The sequence below is a fragment of the Anomaloglossus baeobatrachus genome, chromosome 4 (assembly GCF_048569485.1).
Source record: "Anomaloglossus baeobatrachus isolate aAnoBae1 chromosome 4, aAnoBae1.hap1, whole genome shotgun sequence".
Lineage (NCBI taxonomy): Eukaryota > Metazoa > Chordata > Amphibia > Anura > Aromobatidae > Anomaloglossus > Anomaloglossus baeobatrachus.
The window spans coordinates 2757959-2780591 of NC_134356.1; the positions used below are offsets into that span (position 1 = coordinate 2757959).

The 22633-nt window shown below is 48.8% G+C and overlaps 1 protein-coding gene across 1 annotated transcript; it reads right to left on the minus strand.

Annotated features, from left to right (window-relative positions):
* Positions 1-565: 565 nt before the first annotated feature.
* On the minus strand, positions 566-2531 carry LOC142300914 (E3 ubiquitin/ISG15 ligase TRIM25-like). The gene has a single exon (XM_075341926.1). The coding sequence runs from the start codon at positions 2529-2531 to the stop codon at positions 651-653; it is 1881 nt and encodes a 626-aa protein (XP_075198041.1). The 3' UTR covers positions 566-650.
* Between the last annotated feature and the right edge of the window lie 20102 nt (positions 2532-22633).

Below are 22633 nucleotides of genomic sequence, written 5' to 3' on the forward strand. Positions count from 1 at the left end.
GAAGGCAGGGAGATGAGCTGAAACAAGCAGAAGTCAGGGAGATGAGCTGAAACAAGCAGAAGGCAGGGAGATGAGCTGAAACAAGCAGAAGGCAGGGAGACGAGCTGAAACAAGCAGAAGTCAGGGAGATGAGCTGAAACAAGCAGAAGGCAGGGAGATGAGCTGAAACAAGCAGAAGGCAGGGAGATGAGCTGAAACAAGCAGAAGGCAGGGACATGAGCTGAAACAAGCAGAAGGCAGGGAGATGAGCTGAAACAAGCAGAAGTCAGGGAGATGAGCTGAAACAAGCAGAAGTCAGGGAGATGAGCTGAAACAAGCAGAAGGCAGGGAGATGAGCTGAAACAAGCAGAAGGCAGGGAGACGAGCTGAAACAGCAACACTTAAAATACACTTCACTATGAGATGAAGGATATCTATAATTTCTAAACAACTCAGAGCAGAGGAGACTAAAACACAGGCAGCAATTCATCAAGTTATTTCATCAGAAAATTAAACTTATACAAAAAAGTTGCAAGCTCTACAATCTTTGTTAAAAATCGTCAGAACTTAGTGGAAGGTGGCTTTCTCTAACATGGCCCTACAAATTTCCTCTTAATCACACCACATAAATTAAAGCAGAAATATGCAAATCAAAGATACACCCAATCCATTTAGAGGCAATGAGATAATGGTTCATTACAACTTCTCCTTCTCCCTAATATCTTCATATTTCCTCCTCTTAGAAATATTGCGGCATGAAGGGGCTCGGAGAAGGCGGCAGTGAAGGTGTGTAAGTGTCTGATGGGGTCACACAGCTCATAAAAGGACAGCTGCCCGGCCTCATAATCCAGACAGATCCTGACTCCATCACTGGAGATCTGCTGAGGTAACGGGATCTCATTACTGTTATGTATCATTGAATACTGATTTTTACACAATTTACCTCCATATAAACCCCAGGATTTATTATTATTCCCAAAGAATGACTGACGCCCCCTTCGGTCTATACTGGGATAACACATCCCCACCATCCACGCCCGTGATCCACTGCTCTCCACATCCCAGTAATGTCGTCCTGAGGTAAATCCCCTCCTGCTCATCACCTGAGAACATTGGAATCTCTCTGCTTTTTCTGGACGATTCTGTCTTATTTCTGTGCAGGTCACAGTTTTCAGGTCGTCTGATATAAGGAGATTATTAGCAGCCGTGTTTACATCCAGTAATATGTCTACAGGATCCTGTACATAGAAGATCACATTTACACCTCTTATTATATCAGATAATGTTTGTGATATGTGTGAGATTAGCTCCGCACCCCGATCTCCTCCATCATGTCCTCCTGTGTCCTCATCAACTCCATCATGTCCCCCTGTGTCCTCATCAACTCCATCATGTCCTCCTGTGTCCTCATCACCTCCATCATGTCCTTCTGGGTCCTCATCACCTCCATCATGTCCCCCTGTGTCCTCATCAACTCCATCATGTCCTCCTGTGTCCTCATCACCTCCACCATGTCCTCCTGTGTCCTCGTCACCTCCATCATGTCCTCCTGTGTCCTCATCACCTCCATCATGTCCTCCTGTGTCCTCATCACCTCCATCATGTCCTCCTGTGTCCTCATCGCCTCCCTCTTTCTCAGGATCCCACAAGTTCCCGATGTCTGGTTCTAGTAAAATGGTCAGTGGATCAGTCGTGTTACACAGCTCCTCAATGTGCCTCATCTTCCTGAACAGATCGTCCTTTATTTCCAGTTTCTGGAGCATATCAAACAGTGGGAGTAAAACCTTGTCTTCCCGCTTGGAGATCTCACTCAAAACCCTCTTCTCCAGGTCGTCCACCCGTCTCCTGATTTCTATAAACAGGGCAGTGACTCTCTCAGTTTCTCCAGATGCTTTTTCTTGAGCTTTTCTCCTGAGCTCCTCCAGACTCCGGACTATTTCTTCAGTCTTCTCTCTCTTGAAGAACAGTTTCTGCAGAACAATTCTCAATTTCTTTTTCTTTTGCTCAGAGGCCTCATATACAGGCTGTAACTTATGTCCTCGATGTTCTCCAATCAGACAGCAGGACACACAGATACAAGCAGCGTCCTCAGTGCAGTAATATTCCAGGATCTTCTTATGGACAGAACATTTCCGCTTCTCCAGAGAAGTGCTGGGATCAGTTAGGACGTGTTCTGGTCCTTTGCTGTGAACTCTCAGGTGATTATCACACAGAGAAGCCTCACACAGCAGACAGGATCTAACAGCAGGTACAGGAGTGTCAATACAATAAGTGCAGAGGATCCTGGTGATCTCCTCCAGATGTGGATGAGTAGACAGGAAACGTTCTTCTGATACATTATGTAGAGTTATGTTCCTCTTCAGTGACGGCAGCTCCTGAAACTCTTCTCTACATTCAGGGCAGGTGTACACTCCAGACCCATCCTGTGTATCCAGAAACTGATCAGTACAGGTCCGGCAGAAATTGTGTCCACATCTCAGGGTTACAGGATCTGTATACAAGGTCAGACAGATGGAACATTGCGGCTCCATTCTCAAACGAATAGATGCCATCACTGACAGCAGAAGGAAGAAATGAAGTTGAAGTTCTACAAAAAACATAAAGTAGATGTTATCTCCATTTACCAGAAAGAGTGCTGCTGAACTTGTCCTTCTGGTTGTACGAACAGACTCAGTGATGCATTATAGTGTATTTTGGCACTTTCACCAGGTTCCATGTGATGTAAATAGATGTTGGGTGTTTGCTGCTTGTGTCAACAAGTGTGACTCCGCTACAAGACCAACAAATCATAATTTTTGCCATATGTATCATGTCAATCAGAGACTTATGTAAAGTTGACATATAAAGAATTTATGCATGTATATAATTCAACGCGGGTAAAGAAGAAATAAAGACTATCTCAAAGCTGCTGCACCTGCACCTTACTGGTCCCTGTACAGACTAGTATGCCTTGCCAGTACCCTAATGTCTCCAACATAGACCTGAATATCCCTAGCGGCACAACTAGAAAACACCAACCCGGACCTAACTGCCTAAAAGGCCGTCGAGTTGTATCACGAATCTCCTTAGGAACTACAGTGGGGTATGCAAAGCACTACAAACAAACATAGGGTAAATGTGCAGAAATGAACAGGCACCCAGAAGGAGAAAACAAAAAACATGAGCCTAAATGGACAAGGAGAAATAATAAATGCAAACAAGACTAATCTCCTAACAGGCTAACCGACAAGAGAATACACAGGGAAAGCAACACTGTTCTCTGCCTAAATCCCTAAACTGCAGGGCTGGAATTCTTTAGCAGCCAACCACATAGAAATATAGCTAGCAGAAAAGGCCGGTATATGGAGAGAATAAATAGCCCCACCCGGGATGAGATAGGCTAGAGACAATGAGCAAATCTCAATTGCTCATTGTCTTTGGCCTATCACATCCTGGGTGGGGTTAGTAATACTCACCTATTCCGTGATACAAGTTATAAACGCAGACCGTAGGAAGAGAAGCAAAGGTAAAAGTAAATAGACTATCAGTATTTGGACAGGGACTGACCCCACTGTGACTCAGCAAGGAAGGAAACTGACCATGCAGCACATGGTCCCCGGATCAAGTCCTGAGGCATGACAGAATAATTCCTATTTCAGCCATTTATCTGTCTCTATGTGTTGCCCAGAAGTGGTGGGAGCTAAGGAAACAGCCGAGTGGTTTTTTACACTATATTCAAAAAGCTTTCACACTCAGCAGTGTTTGTTGTCGCCGGCAGCTCTAAATAGGGCCTTCATGGACAGGTTGTGCAACTCCAGATTCCAGGAATTACCCTGAACTTTACCCTTTAACCCTTGTAGAGGGATCTGGACTTATACAGGGATCTCTGGGATGGGACCACAGAATAAGCTGCTACCTGGTAGTGTGAATTGGCAGCAAGACGAATTGTCACACAGGGTCAATAGAAAGAGGTCAAATTAGGGACAGAATCCAAAGGCAAGTGCTTTGTTAAAATATGAGCCGAGGTAACAGTGATCAGGATGACAGAATAGGAGCAAGGAACAGGGCAGTACACCAGGCAAGCAGAACTTATTGACTGGCAGTGGAAGTCATGGGTTTAAATAGCAGAGAGCCCATCCAGGGAGACAAGAATTAACCCCATAGCTTCCTGATTTGATGGCACCAAAACTCTCAGGAATTAAGCACGAATATTGCTATAATACGCCGTCCATCTGTAAGGGGGTGACAGGAGCTAGATAGAAGGGTAGGTTGGGGCGTAGTTTGCACGACTTACCACTAGAGTGCACAAGGACCCCATAGTTGTTTGCAGGAGGGGGAAGGGAGAGTTTAGGGGTGTGGGGAGGGCATGAGTTAGGGAGGTATGGAGGAGACTAGAGAGTAGTGAAGCAGACAAGGAAGCAGGAGGCTGCAGAGTAACATGGAGTGGAGGATAGTCGGGTCCTGAAGAAGAGAAGGTCGCCCTGTTGTTTGAGGAGTGGCAGGAGAGAATGTTGCTGAGGTTCCCCGGGAAGAGGAAGGTCAGTATGGACAGATCACCCATATTTGCAGGGAAAAAAAACGGTAAACAAGGAAGCCGATGGAAAACTCTGACAGCCAGGATAGTGAGAGTAGCAAGAAAATGGATATGTCTCGGAAAGAAGAAATGCCCTGCCTCAGAGGAAGAAGATGTTTATCAACTACATAAAGAGATGGTGTTGAACAAGAAATCTGAGTCTGCCTCTCTTTTGTGGGGACTGCAGCTGAACCTCTTTGCTCAAATGTCCGAAGAAGGGTAGAAATATGTGGGCCCTGATTGGACGCAGGACCGATGTGTCATTGCAATGTCACAGTAAACCCCGGGAAGGCAACTTCAGACATTGTTGGACCTGGGCCGCACCTGAGGAGACTATAGGCTTATTTATTTCTATGTGGGCAAACAAGGAAAATGATAAGGAGTTGTACAAGTAGTAGACATCCCCTTTAAAGTTTAGCTGAATGATTAATCCAGAGGTGATTTTTCTGTCTTATGGGATAAAAAGGTTTTTAAGTCTAATTAGTATTTAAAGACCCCTACAAATAAAGTCTCGCGGCTGACATTTCCACATATCTCCAAGAAACTTTGGTCCCATAACTTTCTAGAAATTTTTTGAAGAATGGTTTCTTCAGCAGTTGACCACCGAACTGGTTTGGTCACATTTTCTTGCTGCAGTTTGTCCTCTGAGGTTGTGACCAGGATATAAATGTATTGAATGTACAAGGGAATATTTTTGTTTACAGAAAGCAAACGGAGAATTTGAAAAATGTCAAGAACAAATACACAAGAAAGACGTAAGATAAGACGCCAAATGTGAAATCTCCACTCTTCATTCTCACGACCGGTCATTAGAATGTTCAGACGCCATGTTTTCTCATCAATAGTTTTTATTGCATATAACTCAAAATAACTGGCCTAAGTCTTGTGTGTTTGCTTTAAAATTCCAGAGCGCTCGGATGAATAAACCCCAATATACGGTTCATATTATAGATGTTTTGTTATTTGTTTTTGTTTTTTTCTAAAATTAAATTTTAACAAATTTAATCACACCATTTTTACCTGTTGGCAATGTGGCGCCCCTGAGGTGTCAGGTGCCACAAGGTATTGCATCCAGTAACCGGTGCAGTGATAACCTCGGGTTCCTGGAAGACCAGTGCCAGTAAACACCAAACAAACACACACACACAATTCTGCCCTTTTTCCCAGAGTGGGTGACAGGCTAGAGACAGACCTAATGGATGGCCACTTACAGTTGGGACTTATCCAACCCGCTAGTCAGAAATCCGGGAGGAGGAGGGGCCACTGAGGGCAGTTGACAGTGGACAGATATGGAGGAAGGAAAGTCTGAAGTTGACGTGCAAACAGAAAGTGTGAAGTGACTTGTTGGGCTAAAGGAGCACAATCACCGCGAGAGTACGGTGTCAGTACTCATGGGACCGGGCACCGTCGGGGTGCAGAGCCCTAGTTCAGGAAGACGCTTCAAGCTCACCTGATAGATCTGCCCGGTGAGGGAATCATCAGGGTTCCTTACCAACGTTATTGTCCGGGTCACAGTAGAAAGAGGGAATCCGGGAACTGGGACAGAGGTCTAACCCAAGAGAGGTTCAAGCTGCCTGATATACAAGCCAGGACTGTAACAACAGGAGGGGACCCCAAAACACTTCAGGCTACGGGGACCCACCAATTACAGATGGGTGCATGGAAGTAAAGCTCACCAGGTCACAGAACCAGCACTGGGACAAAAGGAATACCGGATTACCTGAGGCCCAGATTGGTAGAGATCAGCACCAGGAGGGTTGCAGCTTCACGGAAGCAGTGAGTAAAGAACAAGTTAAACCGCGGCGTCAGTGTTGTCTGAATTATTCCTGCACCTCTGCCACCAGCTTTCCCCATACTACAACCACCATCATTCTCCTCTGGGGCTCAGCTCTACTTGCAGAGGGCCATAATAACCGATATCGCAGCGTGTAAAGTACCCTTTATTCCTGTCCAGGTCGCAGTTTTCAGGTCGTCTGATATAACAATATAATTACTAGATTCTCTCCAAAGTTCTCCACTTTCCTTGATGTTACTTTCCTCCCTGTACCTCCCTTTCTGACTATTACATCCTTACCCTTATATTTTATACCAAGTGAAGATAAATCACACATCAGTTTTTTGCCATCAGTCACAATCCATTTTCTCAATGGATCCGTTGCAGATTGTTGCTAAACTAATGCGATGGATTCGTTTTTCGACGGATCCGACTAGCTGGGGGCTAAATAATAAATAGGAGCATGCTCAGTTAAAAAAAAACGGAATATGTCGCTGTATTCAGTCATTTGACAGATTACGACGGATCCCATGCCCATAGGTTTCCATTCCACCAAACGACAGACGGCGACGGATCTTTCACTGTCTGTTTTTTCGACGTACACGAAAAACGTTACTGTAGCCGTCTGTCCGACGGACAAACATTTTTCGACGGCTGAATCGTGAGGCCATCCATCGCTAATACAAGTCAATGAAAAAAAAAACGGATCCAGTGGCATCAGTGACCAGATCCGTTTTTTTTTTCAAAATTCGATGGATTATGACTGATGGCAAAAAACTGATGTGTGAAGGGGGCCTAACTGGGCAGAGATCGGACCTCGGGGATTGTGAACTCACTTCTTTTGTTTTTTTGAGTTAGTGGATCTGTAGATACCGTGTTTTTCCAAAAATAAGCCCTCCTCCAGTATTTTCGGAGCAAGGCTTAAATATAAGCCCTCCCCCGAAAATAAGCCCTATTCGTGGATCAATAATGAAGTGTCCGTGCAGCTAAAAAGGTTACAGATACTGCAGGACACTTCATTATAGACAGCGGCACCCCGCAATCACTCACACGACGCTGAGCGGCAGGACCTGTAGCTATCGCACACACACACAATCAGATCTCACACACACACCAGATCTCACACACAAACATCGGATCGCACACACAATCAGATTGCACACATATTCAGATCGCACACATAATCAGATCGCACACACAAACATCGGATCACACGCAAACATCAAATCACACACACAAACATCAGATCGCACACATATCGGATCGCATACACACTCACTACATCCAGAGACACCGATGTCTTCTCGCCGGCAGAATCCTGAGAGGCAGTGCGGTGGAGCGCAACGAACAGGACCTGTGACTTGCTCTCATCATTCCCTGCGGCCATAAGTGCTGGATGTGATGTGATGTGTGCGCGCGCGATCGATCGGCTGTGTGTGTGTGCGATCAGCTGTGTGTGTGCGATCGGCTTTGAGTCTGTGATCTGCTGTGTGTGTCTGCAATCGGCTGTGTGTGTCTGCGATCGGCTGTGTGTGTCTGCGATCGGCTGTGTGTGTCTGCGATCGGCTGTGTGTTAGTGATGTGTGGTTCGCCAACGAGCCGATTCTTTGAGCCGGCTCTTTGAAGTGAATCATCAAAGTGAACGAGCCATAAAGAGCCGCTTTTTTTTTTTTTTCTCTGCTTCAGGGGGAAGCAGGAGATAAGGAGAAGAGTAAACACAAGCTCTGGGCAGGAGCTGACACTTAAAGCTATACACACATAGTGGTTCTTCCTTAGTTCAGTGGGCACAATTTAGTACCAGGGAATGATGTGCTAGGGTTAAGTTTTCTGACCTTGACTGGCACATATGGTAATGTGTAGGAGGAGAGGGGCTCAGCTTGTTTGCTGATAACAATGATCATCTTCTCTAGGTATTAGTCAGGGTTCAGGACCACTACAGTAAAGACCTGACCAGTTGTTGGGTAAGTAATAGCATTTTAGACCAAACATATGTAAAGAAGTGTATACAGCTTCAATCATTGTATAGAGTTAGTAACAGAAGTCAGCACTTAGTGTCCAGTGTGTGCACAGAACAGATGACCCCTGACATGTTCATTTAACCCTGTAAGGTTTTCTTTCTGGCATAAAAAAGAGAAAATCATTGATAATAAGTCATGTCTCCATTCCTTCAATGTTTAGTGGAAGCTGCTGCTGCTGCTGTGTGTGTGTGTGTGTGTGTGTGTGTGTGTGTGTGTGTGTGTGTGTGTGTGTGTGTGCGTGCGTGCGTTATTTTTTTTGTGACCACAATTGATATTTTTTTACTAGTTTGGTGACTACATACAACATATTCATTAGCCTCTATATGCATGTGTCTGTGGCGTTGTGGTGTCACAATTCTCGCAGTTAAGACTTTTTTTCTATTTCTGTTAACAAATCCTGGTATTTTTAGATGTAAATAGATCTGACATCTGCACACAACCTCTATACATTTGTTTTATGTGCAATACTACCTCAATGACATTTATTGTCACTTAACTGTTAAAAAAGTTGGTATTTAACTAGTGTTGCATTGTCATATTGTGTTCCACTTGCTGGGATTTGTAGTGCTGTGCACCACCAGCAGAAGTTGGACCCATGCTATGTTAGCATTTAAACATTTCTGTTCCAGGTTGTGTTGAAATAAACTGATTTTGCTATTCAGGGTCAGGCACCACTGAGTACTGCACCCATGCTGGGGACAGTACAATACAGGTAATCCAGAAGGCTGACCGAGGTGTGACTACACAGGCGCATAGTGATCAGGTCTCACACATGTACCTATGAGAGGACCCCTGGGGATCCCAGGAGGGGGAAAAGCCTTCACCTCCACTGGAATAGTGGAGGGGGCCAAAAGCCTCCATCTCCTCTCAAGGGGTGTGGTAAGAGAGCCTGGTTGCTAGGTGGCGTAGGCAAGAACAGGAGAGGAGGAGCAGTGAGCCGGTTCAGTGCAGAGTCCAGGGAGCTCCGAGTGGAGCTGACCCCTTCCCCTGGAGCTGTTGCAGTCTGACAGCGTCCGCGCAGTGGCTACCGACGGGGGAGAACGGTCACCTAGGAGTGCTACCCGAAACCCATCTCCAGCTAAAGAGAGAGCACGGCGTGGGAAGTAAGGAGACTGCTAGGGAGTACCAGGCCCAAACGGGCGGCAGATCCCGGAGCGGGGATAGATCCACCTTTCCTTGCTAAACCTGCCGGTGTGGGGCCCTCAAAGCCCACACCACAACACCCAAAAGCCGCAGCCACGTAGCCACAGTTAGGGCCCATAGTTCACAGGAGGCAAGCAGCTGGAGTGATCTGGCCCAGGCAACAAGCAAACGGCAAACGAAGGGGAGAGAGGCTTCAGCAACTTCCCTGGGTGACCCCCATAGGGACTAAAAGTCGGGGTTACCCCAAACCACCAAGGGCTAAGGAAGGCGAGTTGGTAGTCACCATCAGAAGTCAGCCTGAAGGATACCTGGTTCCCGCCTGGTTCATCCCAGCTACGCCCGGGTTACTCACCCTGCCACCTGAAGTGAGTAAAACCCCTGAAAGACATCCTGCGTGTGTGGAGTTATTCTGCGCCTTGTGGTACTACGCACCTACACAGGGCCCTGGGGCTTGCCTCACTCTCAGGAGGCTACTACACCCTGCTGCACCCACCATCAGCCCCAGGCACCCCTTAATCTGCAGTGGCGGTCCCCACTGACCGCAATTCTGAGAGTGGCGTCACGACAAATAGAAGATTTCCTACCTGTGACAGGATCCAGCCGAGTGGAGTCCCTGAAGGTAATGCACCGACACAACACCTGTGGGGCTTCACATCTGGCGTCACGAACAGGATAAGGACTAGACCTGTCCAGACAGGTGACCATGTGCCTGGGCGGTCCGCTTGAAAAATTGGAAGCGCCGCCATATTGCCACCATGAAAAGCGCGCTGAAAAACAACAGCAGCCCGCGCTGGGAGAAGTTACCGCCCACGAAGAGGTGTGGCTACCCAGAGATCAAGAAACCAACAGGTGCCGCAGCCCTACAGGCCCAAGCCCTGGTATGGAGGAGGAATCTGCATAAAGTAAAGTACCCCAAGTTACTGTTTGACCAGTTTGAAGTTTTGCAACGTTTTCAAGTTTAAGTAATGTGCCCACATAAACTAATGTGAGAAATGAACCTTAAGGCTATGAACTGGCTATAGCCACAAACTCTCGCAGTGTAAATAGTTACACCAGAGGGCACCACCACCACCAGAGTCAGCCTGTTTAGGGGCTTGGCTCGTCTGCAACCAGGGGGCACGTCCGTATATAGGGCCTTGGCTTACCTGCAACCAGAGAGCATGCCTGTTTATGGGGCCTGGCTCTCCACCACAAAGAGGGTACCTGGTCAGCACCAACTGTGGAGGCCGCCTCTACATCCTGCCAGAAGAGGCTGAAGGCGCGGATCCACCAGGCCAGGTATACCCTGAAAACCACCAGACCCTGAAAGCCGCCTCTACATCCTGCCAGAAGTGGCTGAAGGCGCGGCCAACGTGAGAGGGTTTTGGGTGGGTTAACGGACTTGTGGGTGGAGGGTGGTGATGTATGGTACCTGGTGGTTTTAAATGTTTTAATGTTTTATGCATTTTAAAATGTTGTCTTGCAGCCCGAGGACGTGCTGGTGATAACTAAGGGGGAATGTGGCGCCCCTGACCTGGTCAGGCACCACTGAGTACTGCACCCATGCTGGGGACAGTACAATACAGGTAATCCAGAAGGCTGACCGAGGTGTGACTACACAGGCGCATAGTGATCAGGTCTCACACATGTACCTATGAGAGGACCCCTGGGGATCCCAGGAGGGGGAAAAGCCTTCACCTCCACTGGAATAGTGGAGGGGGCCAAAAGCCTCCATCTCCTCTCAAGGGGTGTGGTAAGAGAGCCTGGTTGCTAGGTGGCGTAGGCAAGAACAGGAGAGGAGGAGCAGTGAGCCGGTTCAGTGCAGAGTCCAGGGAGCTCCGAGTGGAGCTGACCCCTTCCCCTGGAGCTGTTGCAGTCTGACAGCGTCCGCGCAGTGGCTACCGACGGGGGAGAACGGTCACCTAGGAGTGCTACCCGAAACCCATCTCCAGCTAAAGAGAGAGCACGGCGTGGGAAGTAAGGAGACTGCTAGGGAGTACCAGGCCCAAACGGGCGGCAGATCCCGGAGCGGGGATAGATCCACCTTTCCTTGCTAAACCTGCCGGTGTGGGGCCCTCAAAGCCCACACCACAACACCCAAAAGCCGCAGCCACGTAGCCACAGTTAGGGCCCATAGTTCACAGGAGGCAAGCAGCTGGAGTGATCTGGCCCAGGCAACAAGCAAACGGCAAACGAAGGGGAGAGAGGCTTCAGCAACTTCCCTGGGTGACCCCCATAGGGACTAAAAGTCGGGGTTACCCCAAACCACCAAGGGCTAAGGAAGGCGAGTTGGTAGTCACCATCAGAAGTCAGCCTGAAGGATACCTGGTTCCCGCCTGGTTCATCCCAGCTACGCCCGGGTTACTCACCCTGCCACCTGAAGTGAGTAAAACCCCTGAAAGACATCCTGCGTGTGTGGAGTTATTCTGCGCCTTGTGGTACTACGCACCTACACAGGGCCCTGGGGCTTGCCTCACTCTCAGGAGGCTACTACACCCTGCTGCACCCACCATCAGCCCCAGGCACCCCTTAATCTGCAGTGGCGGTCCCCACTGACCGCAATTCTGAGAGTGGCGTCACGACAAATAGAAGATTTCCTACCTGTGACAGGATCCAGCCGAGTGGAGTCCCTGAAGGTAATGCACCGACACAACACCTGTGGGGCTTCACACTTCCATATGTTGGTGTGCGTACAGTATGTGTGTACAATGTGTGTATGTATGTGTGTCCTTTGTGTTCAGTATGTACAGTGTGTGTGTGTTGCACATATAGTGACAGGCAGCACAGTAATTGTAACTCGCCTTTATTTTCAGGAATTATAATCTTTTGTAGGAGCGACACATATCAGAGCACTGACTAATGTAGAAAGGACATGTACAAAAAACACCACATAAAAGAGGAGCGAGGGCCCTGTCCAGAAGAGCTGACAATCTGAGGAAACGGAAACAATAATGTTAAAAACGGTTTTTACTGCTTCACTAGATACATACAAGGGTGTAGAATGAGGTTCCCAATGTACAGGGGAGGTTCTGTATCATCACAAGGTGTAGCCGAGGGTTTTTTTAAAAAAAGAGCCGTTTTTTGAGCCGAAAGAGCCGATTCTTTTTGGTGAGCCGAGCCGAATGAGCCGGCTCATCAAAAAGAGCCGGACTGCCCATCACTACTGTGTGTGTCTGCGATCGGCTGTGTTTTTCTGGGATCGGCTGTGTGTGTCTGCGATCGGCTGTGTTTTTCTGCGATCGGCTGTGTGTGTCTGCGTTCGGCTGTGTGTGTCTGCGATGGGCTGTGTGTGTCTGCGATCGGCTGTGTGTGCCTGCGATCGGCTGTGTGTGCCTGCGATCGGCTGTGTGTGCCTGCGATCGGCTGTGTGTGCCTGCTATCGGCTGTGTGTGCCTGCTATCGGCAGTGTGTGCCTGCTATCGGCTGTGTGTGCCTGCGATCGGCTGTGTGTGTCTGCTATCTGCTGTGTGTGACTGCGATCTCCTGTGTGTGTCTGCGATCTGCTGTGTGTGTCTGCGATCTGCTGTGTGTGTCTGCGATCTGCTGTGTGTGTCTGCGATCTGCTGTGTGTGTCTGCTATCTGCTGTGTGTGTCTGCGATCAGCTGTGTCTGCGATCTGCTGTGTGTGTCTGCGATCTGCTGTGTGTGTCTGCGATCTGCTGTGTGTGTCTGCGATCTGCTGTGTGTGTCTGCGATCTGCTGTGTGTGTCTGCTATCTGCTGTGTGTGCCTGCGATCTGCTGTGTGTGCCTGCTATCTGCTGTGTGTGTCTGCTATCTGCTGTGTGTGTCTGCGATCTGCTGTGTGTGTCTGCGATCTGCTGTGTGTGTCTGCGATCTGCTGTGTGTGTCTGCGATCTGCTGTGTGTGTCTGCGATCTGCTGTGTGTGTCTGCTATCTGCTGTGTGTGTCTGCTATCTGCTGTGTGTGTCTGCGATCTGCTGTGTGTGTCTGCGATCTGCTGTGTGTGTCTGCGATCTGCTGTGTGTGTCTGCGATCTGCTGTGTGTGTCTGCTATCTGCTGTGTGTGTCTACGATCTGCTGTGTGTGTCTGCTATCTGCTGTGTGTGTCTGCTATCTGCTGTGTGTGTCTGCGATCTGCTGTGTGTGTCTGCGATCTGCTGTGTGTGTCTGCTATCTGCTGTGTGTGACTGCGATCTCCTGTGTGTGTCTGCGATCTGCTGTGTGTGTCTGCGATCTGCTGTGTGTGTGATTTGCTGTGTGTGTCTGTGATCGGGCTGTGTGTGTCAGCGTGTCAGCTAGCAGCAGGGTAGGACGGCGTGCAGCACCGACCGGAGATCACAGCGAGGACCTGGGAGCCACGCAGACGTCCGGGTCTGGTGAGTATCAGTCTCCTGGGAAGTGGGGGGGGGGGGTCTGCTTTATAAGACAGTGTCTTATTTTTGGAAAAACACGGTATGACATTATAGCAGAAAAAACAGCCTGTAACATTCTTGTAATTACATTCACATTTACATCATGTGTGTTATTCTGTCTCTTCCTGGTAGCAATGAATCCAACCGCTCTAACTATCAGTTCCTTAGATAACTGTATGATTTACTCACTCTACGGCTTCCACAGATAGTGTTAACTCAGCACAACGATGACTTGTAGGAAGACAAAGAGAAACGCTGTAGTTTTCTTCTAGAATCTTGTATTAAGTACAAAGTAAATGCAGGTGAAAAGGAATAATCTGTACAGGGTTGCAGACATGTCTCTTCAGCAATGATTTCTCTAGACTAACTGAAGGAGAAGGGAGGAGCATTCTATACAGAAGCCAACTAAGGGAGGTACATAGGGACAAACTTCATACAGTCTAATCTACCTAGTAACAATAAAGGAATTTCCTGATAGGAGGAAAAATATGCAATGCAAGAATTACATACAACAGGTTGTTCCCATTCATGGGACACAACACTCCCCGTCTGAAATCATATGATTTCACAAGTCCTTTTACGACGTAAGGAGTAGATCCTGTCCCTCGATGTCACGAAACCTGTAACGAGATAAGAGACAACACAAAAAAATGCAACGTAATGCACTGAATTCAAGTCCATGCTTTGTTGATGACGCATTGTCCTTGCGTAAAAAATGAAAAAGTAGAAAAATGTTAAACATGAATTCAAGTTCAACAAACCCATCTTCAGATTGGGGAAGCCGCAAACATGCCAACTCTTCCTCCAACCCAATAATCCAACGGTAAAGTTTTAATCCAAAGGAAAAGTTCAAGGTTCAATTGGACACGGACAGTTGTGTCTCCGTACAGCAGGGGTAAGGAAAGGTACGCTCCCCGCCGTGGCAGTGTCCAACGACAAAGTTAGTTCATGTAACGTCCTCCTTTGGTAAAAATAGCACGAGTTCGGTGACTGGACGAATCACACACATGCGCCAGCCGTGGCACGTTGAAGACTTGTAGTTGGTGAAACAGTGAGCGATGAGAATAAGACGAGCTACGGCTCGTACCTCAGATGACCAACTTGAGAAGCACTCGAAGCGATGAGGTCTCAACTTCTGTTCTGATGTCACTGAAGTGTAGTGAGCGGAGACGACCGGTCTAATTTCCTTGTCGGATTCTGGTTCCACCAGCTCGTACATGTTGCCGGCGTAGTTATCGCAGGTCTCCTCGTATAAGATACTTGGAGGTGTCAGCCACATGTTGTCGCCGAGTTTGGATGCAGCAGTGAGTCTCGTTCCTCGGTCAGCTGGGTTTTGTTCAGTGGGAATGTGGTGCCACTGTTCAGCATGATCTCTGTCGAGGATGTTTTGCGTAATCTCGACAAAGCATTTCTCCATCTCTGGTTGTCTTTCCAAAGTGCGTTTTAGAGAGGAGGACCTTGTGGTTGCTTGCTGGGAGTTGTTTGGCAACCTTGGCCTTGGAGACCGAAAGGGTAATGGGGCTACCCAACTGTTAGAGTCATTTTGAGAGAACTCTTTATCCATAATCTTTATGAATTCTTTGTCGTCTCTCAACGAAGCCAATTTGTTGTCTTCATTTGTAGACTCGAACGCTGTTGACCCGAAGTCGTCATCCCAGAGATGATATGCGTCCGCGCAGTCGGGAGGCTGCTGTCGCCACCTGGTGTCGCTCAGCCTCTCTTTCACCCCGTAGTGATGCGGACATGGTTGAAAGTGAGTGCCGCGACCGTTTGGGAGGATGTGCGTCTTGTAGGAGGAGATCGCGTCGGGACTCTTCACTTTGCCTACGCAGACGTTTCCTATGATCACCCAGCCTAGGTCGTAGCGCTGAGCGAATGGCGCATCGTGTGGCCCGTTGATGTGTTGGCGTACTTTGTGTAGCCGGAGGATGTCCCTTCCAATCAGAATCAGGATTTTTGCACTATGATCAAGAGGTGGGATCTTGCTGGCGATAGTTCTCAGGTGAGGGTGGTGAAGAGCTGCCTCTGGCGTTGGAATCTCTTCCCGGTTAGCCGGTATCTGGTTGCACTCGACGAGTGTCGGTAGAGGTATCTCTATGGTATTTTCCAGAGATGTTACCACAAGACCACTGGCTCTTCTTCCGCAAGCTTCTGAGATGCCGCTGCAAGTGCCTAGTGTGTAAGGGTAGGCATTTCCTTTTAAGCCGAACAAGTCGAAGAGTTCAGACCTGGCGAGTGACCTGTTGCTCTGGTCATCCAGGATGCTGTACACCTTCACGGCCCTTTCTGGGTGACCTTTGGGATATACCCTTACTAGGCATATTTTCGCACAAGACTTGTCCCAGAGATCTTCTCCGCAGACTGCGGTGCACGAGGAGGATACTGTGAGGTGGTTCGCAGCTTGGCCTGTACTCTCCCCGCCATGACTTGTGGTAGGAGAAGGTGTAGGTGCAGGATCAGGCTGAGATGGGTGCAGCGCTTGTACGTGATCTGTGCTGTCACACTCCATACACTTAATTGTAACATTACAGTCCTTGGCAAGGTGTTCTGTAGAGGCACAACACCTGAAACATACCCCAAACCTTTTCAAGAGTTCCTTTCGTTCTTGAAGGGGTTTCTTCCTGAAGCCAATGCACTTCTTCAGGGGGTGTGGCAACTTGTGAATTGGACACTGGCGGTTTGGATTTTCCGCCTTCCCGCCTTCATTGCCCTTGTCTGGTGCTGACGTTGGTGTAGGTGGTAGAACATCGGTCTTTTTGACTGATACTGGGCCCCTACATTTTCTGTCATTTTGATGAGTGCTCTCATACCTGGGAGCTGGTGAAGTGGAGTCGGTGGGTTCTCCACAGGTGAAGCTGGGGTCTGCCTTACGTTCCGCGATGCCATTGATGAACTCACAGAAGTAGGAGAATGGAGGGAAGGAGACTTGGTGCTCTTTTTTATAGTTTGTTCCTACCGTAGTCCACCTTTCCTGCAAGTTGTAAGGTAACTTGGCGACTATGGGTTTCACCCCACGAGCGGTGTCCAGGTAGCTGAGGCCAGGTAGGTGTGTGTCTGTTTTGGCCAGCTGGAGCTCGGACAGCAGGTCGCTGAGTTCCTGGTACTTTGAAGCATCCTTGCTAGATATTTTGGGAAGGTCGTATAGTTGTTTCAGCAATGCATCTTCAATTGCTTCAGGACTGCCGAAGCCTTTCTCTAGCCTGTCCCATGCGGTTGCGAGACCAGTTGTTGGGTCGCTGATGTAGACGGATGAGTCTCTTGATTCTCTCAGTAGACCGTGGTCCTAGCCACCTGATTAGCAAGTCCAGCTCTTCAGCAGCTGTAATGCCGAGGTCACGCGTTGCGGTTTTGAAGGCACACTTCCACCCTCTGTAGTTTTCGGGCTGGTCGTCAAACTTTGTGAGACCGGTGTTGGTAAGTTCTCGGCGAATCATGTACCTCGCAAAGTCGGACATGTCTGATCTTTCCGACGTTGGGGGCACATTTGCTGGCTGCGTGGTGCTGGTTGCGTGATTCGTAGCTTCTTGGTTCGGGAACATGGGAAAGTACGGAGTGGCGTAGGCGTTTAGACCAGTGACCGCCGGTTTGGTGTGTACAGTCTCTGTTGTATGCGGGTCTGGAACTACACAGTTGTTGGGAGTGTAGCGCCTTGCCGGCATGTTAGCTGGCATGTAGACATGGGCATACGGAGGTTGCTGATGCGCAGGGTGTGGCTGTGCATTGAAATATGAATCTGGTTCAGGCTTGAAAGTCTGAGGTGCATTGGACTGACCTGGAAGGCTGGAAGCTGTAGGTGGATCAGTGTCTTGAGGTTCTGGAGAAGTGTTAGCACTGACGGGAATGTTGATGGTAGTTGGCGGTTCGTCGGCTTGGCTCAGCACGTAATCTCTTGTACGCTTAAGTGAGTCTTCTGTGTTGAGATCACACAAACTGGCGCTGCCTTCTTGGCTCCCACCCAGAGCTTGCTCAAAGACTTTTAGCCTTGCCATGGCCGCCACATGTTCACATTCCTTCTGAAGGGCTTCAATTTCTGCTTCCTTGCGTGCAGATTCTGCTTTCATCTCCGCTTCCTTGCGTGCAGATTCTGCTTTCATCTCTGCTTCCTTGCGTGCAGATTCTGCTTTAATCTCTGCTTCCTTGCGTGCAGATTCTGCTTTCATCTCCGCTTCCTTGCGTGCAGATTCTGCTTTAATCTCTGCTTCCTTGCGTGCAGATTCTGTTTTCATCTCTGCTTCTCTCTGGGCGAAGATGGCGTGTACTTTTGTTGTTTCTGCTTCAGCGTGCGCCTTTATGAGCTGCTCGCTGAGGGTTGAGTACCTTGATGAGCCTGATTTGAGTGAGTGCCTTGAGCTCTTAATGGACCTGGATTTGTAAGATGCCGCTCCTGACATTTGCGCAATTTTTGCTTCAGTCTCGCTCACAATGTCGCGCACGGTGCGGTCTCGTTCAGCATTAAGCTGTTGGAAGTCCTGTAGTTCTTTTTGAGACTCAGACGTATTTGATCTCAGCAGGGTAGAGGAATATTTTTTACAAATCTCTTTGTAGGACCGGTATGCTGAGTACAGTTGTTCCAGGGCTCCCTCTGGTGGTAGCTCATGAGCACCAGGCGCAGATAAAACAGTCACTTGTTTTTGCACTCTTTGCCACAATAATGCTGTCTGGGTAAACAGTTCACTTCTGGCTGTTTCTAGGTTCTCTTTAACCTTCCATGTTGGTTTGGTCAACCGTTTAGATCTTTCACTGTAATTTGAGTGTGAGACCATGTCTTCCTCTTGTTGCTTTAAAGCAGGTAGTGAGAGGGCTCTCTGACTCCATCAGGAAAGGTGAATGCTGCCTGCACTGGTTGTCAGGGAAACAATACAATGTTGCAATCTCTGCAGCCAGCAGTCTGTTTTGCAGGATGTATTTTCAGAGTCTCTGGCTGCAATTTACAATTAGCTTATGGGGGATTCTTGGTTTATAGCTGCACACAGTTCTGATAACAGGTTAATACTTTACAGGGCACTTTGTCTGAAGCTGCTATAAAGTTTTATGCTGTGGCTTGTTATCAGCCCTTTGGGGTAATCCTTTCTCTGGATTGTATGCAGTATAGCACTCCTGGAATCAGGTTCTTTACTGATATATGTATACTAGTGATGAGCGAGTATGCTTGTTACTACTCGGTACTCGCACGAGTATCACTGTACTCGGGCTACTCGGCGGGGACCGAGTAATCTCGCAATACTCGTGCTGTACTCGTGGTCTTCATGTTGGCGCTCTTTTTAGGACCAGCCCTTATGCAGGGATTGGCTGGCAGACCACTGCAATGCCACAGCCCTGTTGTGGAATTGCAGTGATTGGCCGGCCCTCACAGCATGACCTGCCTTTAGCCCGACACTTCCCCGCTCGGCTACGGCCCCTCCTGCACTCCACTCCGCGTGTATATATATATGCACGCTTACACACACACGCACGTTTTTTTTTTTTAATTTACAGTTTTATGGTTTCTACATGCTGCCGGTGGTCATTTCATAAAAATACTCGGGTCTCCCATAGGATAACATTGGGCTCGGTGCTCGGGCCGAGTACACGAGTATCTTGGGATGCTCGGCCCGAGCCTCGAGCACCCGAGCTTTTTAGTACTCGCTCATCACTAATGTATACTAATCCCGGTCACAGCTAATCCTTTTCACTCTTCTGTCTCTTCCTGTAGCAATGAATCCAACCGCTCTAATTATCAGTTCCTTAGATAACTGTATGATTTACTCACTCTACGGCTTCCACAGATAGTGTTAACTCAGCACAACGATGACTTGTAGGAAGACAAGGAGAAACGCTGTAGTTTTCTTCTAGAATCTTGTATTAAGTACAAAGTAAATGCAGGTGAAAAGGAATAATCTGTACAGGGTTGCAGACATGTCTCTTCAGTAATGATTTCTCTAGACTAACTGAAGGAGAAGGGAGGAGCATTCTATACAGAAGCCAACTAAGGGAGGTACATAGGGACAAACTTCATACAGTCTAATCTACCTAGTAACAATAAAGGAATTTCCTGATAGGAGGAAAAATATGCAATGCAAGAATTACATACAACAGGTTGTTCCCATTCATGGGACACAACATGTGTTCTCAAGTCCCCCTGTGTCCTCATCACCTCCATCATGTCCCCTGTGTCCTCATCACCTCCATCATGTCCCCCTGTGTCCTCATCACCTCCATCATGTCCCCCTGTGTCCTCATCACCTCCATCATGTCCCCCTGTGTCCTCATCACCTCCATCATGTTCCCCTGTATCCTCATCACTTCCATCATGTCCTCCTGTGTCCTCATCACCTGCATCATGTCGCCCTGTGTCCTCATCACCTCCATCATGTCCCCCTGTGTCCTCATCACCTCCATCATGTCCTCCTGTGTCCTCATCACCTCCATCATGTCCCCCTGTGTCCTCATCACCTCCATCATGTCCCCCTGTGTCCTCATCACCTCCATCATGTCCCCCTGTGTCCTCATCACCTCCATCATGTCGCCCTGTGTCCTCATCACCTCCATCATGTCCTACTGTGTCCTCATCACCTCCATCATGTCCCCCTGTGTGCTCATCACCTCCATCATGTCGCCCTGTGTCCTCATCACCTCCATCATGTCCTACTATGTCCTCATCACCTCCATCATGTCCCCCAATCATAGCGCAGAATTCAGTTCTTATACTGCTGAGGTAAAGTGAAAGCTGTGTGCTGATTGGTTGCTATGGACACCACCACACTGTTATGAACTGGGACTGAAAGAAAATCTGCCATTGCTCCCCATAGCAGCCAATCACAGCGCGGCTTTCAGTTCTTCTGCTGCTGAGGTAAAGTGAAAGTATATTGAAATCACCTCTTACTTTTCAAACAATTTCACCCCTGCAGACCCGTGTCATTATCATTACTATTCATCTGCTTCCATATTTAAAGGGAACCTGTCATCAGAAATTTAGCTATAAAGCTAAAAGTTCCCCCCCCTGCAGCTCCTGGGCTGCATTCTAGGAAGCTTCCTATAGTTTTTGTGGCACCTTTTATCCCAAAATAAACACTTTGTAAACTGGTACCTTTTCTTATGCAAATTTCTTAAATTTTCCATGGGGGCGGGCTGCCTGTGGTCCGTTGCTGTTCCTCCTGCAGATTTACGCCGCCCCCGAACGCTGATTTTGAAAGCTCAGGACACCGCCCCTGGGTGCCCGTGGTCCCGCGCATGCGCTGTTCCACTGTAGCGGTGCCGTGCACTGTGTGCACGTGTGACCGCTGTGACGCTTTGCGCGGGCACGAGGTTATGGGCGGCGCTGTTAGTGTCATCAGTAAGTGCCGCCCATAACCTCGTGACCGCAATTTCCCCTATTACTCCAGCGTTATGCGCAAGCGCTCGCTGGCCTGATGCCCGGACGTCCCCTCCTTCCCATCCTGCTCAGCAGCAGGAAATAGATGGGAGGAGCGGACGGAGCAGGAGAGCTTAGGTTACGGGGAGACGCGGCACCATAACCTCGTGCCCGCGCAAAGCGTCACAGCGGTCACACGTGCACACAGTGCACGGCACCGCTACAGTGGAACAGCGCATGCGCGGGACCACGGGCACCCAGGGGCGGTGTCCTGAGCTTTCAAAATCAGCGTTTGGGGGCGGCGTAAATCTGCTGGAGGACAGCAACGGACCACAGGCAGCCCGCTCCCATGGAAAATTTAAGAAATTTGCATAAGAAAAGGTACCAGTTTACAAAGTGTTTATTTTGGGATAAAAGGTGCCACAAAAACTATAGGAAGCTTCCTAGAATGCAGCCCAGGAGCTGCAGAGGGGGGAACTTTTAGCTTTATAGCTACATTTCTGATGACAGGTTCCCTTTAAGGTGGTCATTAGGGGTTTTCTATGGGACCACCTTTTCAAAGCAGCGCTGTAGAATAAGGCTATGTGCGCACGTTGCGTAATTGCATGCAGTTACGCTGCGATCTGCACCGCAGCGTAACTGCATGCGTCCTGCGTCCCCTGCACAATCTATGGAGATTGTGCAGGAGCCGTGCGCACGTGGCGTATTAGAGCGCAGCGCTTCGGCTGCTGCCCGAAGCGCGCGTTCTAAGAAGTGACATGTCACTTCTTTCCTGCACTCTGCCTGCAGCCCCCGCTCTGTCTATGGGAGGGGCTGGAGTCAGAGCGCATGAAATCGGCTTTTTTTTTTTCATTACGGACTGTTTCTGCAGCGATTTGAAGCGCACGTGTGCTGTTCAAATCGCTGCAGAAAATTCTGCAGGGACAGTACGCAACGTGCGCACATAGCCTAAAGCGGGCTTTACACGCTACGACATCGCTCAAGTGATCTCGTTGGGGTCACAGATTTTGTGACGCACATCCGGTCGCTTTAGCGATGCCGTTGCGAGTGACACCTATGAGCGATTTTGCATTGTCGCAAAAACGTGCAAAATCGCTCATCGGTGACATGGGGGTCCTTTCTCAAATATCGCTACTGCAGCAGTAAAGAAGTTGTTCCTCGTTCCTGCGGCAGCAGACATCACTCCGTGTGACACCGCAGGAACGACGAACCTCTCTTTACCTGCGTCCTGGCCACAATGCGGAAAGAAGGAGGTGGGCGGGATTTTAGTCCCGCTCATCTCCGCCCCTCCGCTTCTATTGGGCGGCGGTTCAGTGACGCTGCTGTGACGTCGCTGTGACGCTGAACAAACCGCCCCCTTAGAAAGGAGGCGGTTCGCCGGTCACAGCGAAGGTAAGTCTGTGTGACGGGTCCGGGCGATGTTGTGCAACATGGGCAGCGATTGGCCCGTGTCGCACAACCGATGGGGGCGGGTACGCACGCTG

Excerpts from the sequence above, each read along its gene's own strand:
- LOC142300914 (XM_075341926.1), bottom strand. The coding sequence starts at position 2,531 with ATGGCATCTATTCGTTTGAGAATGGAGCCGCAATGTTCCATCTGTCTG.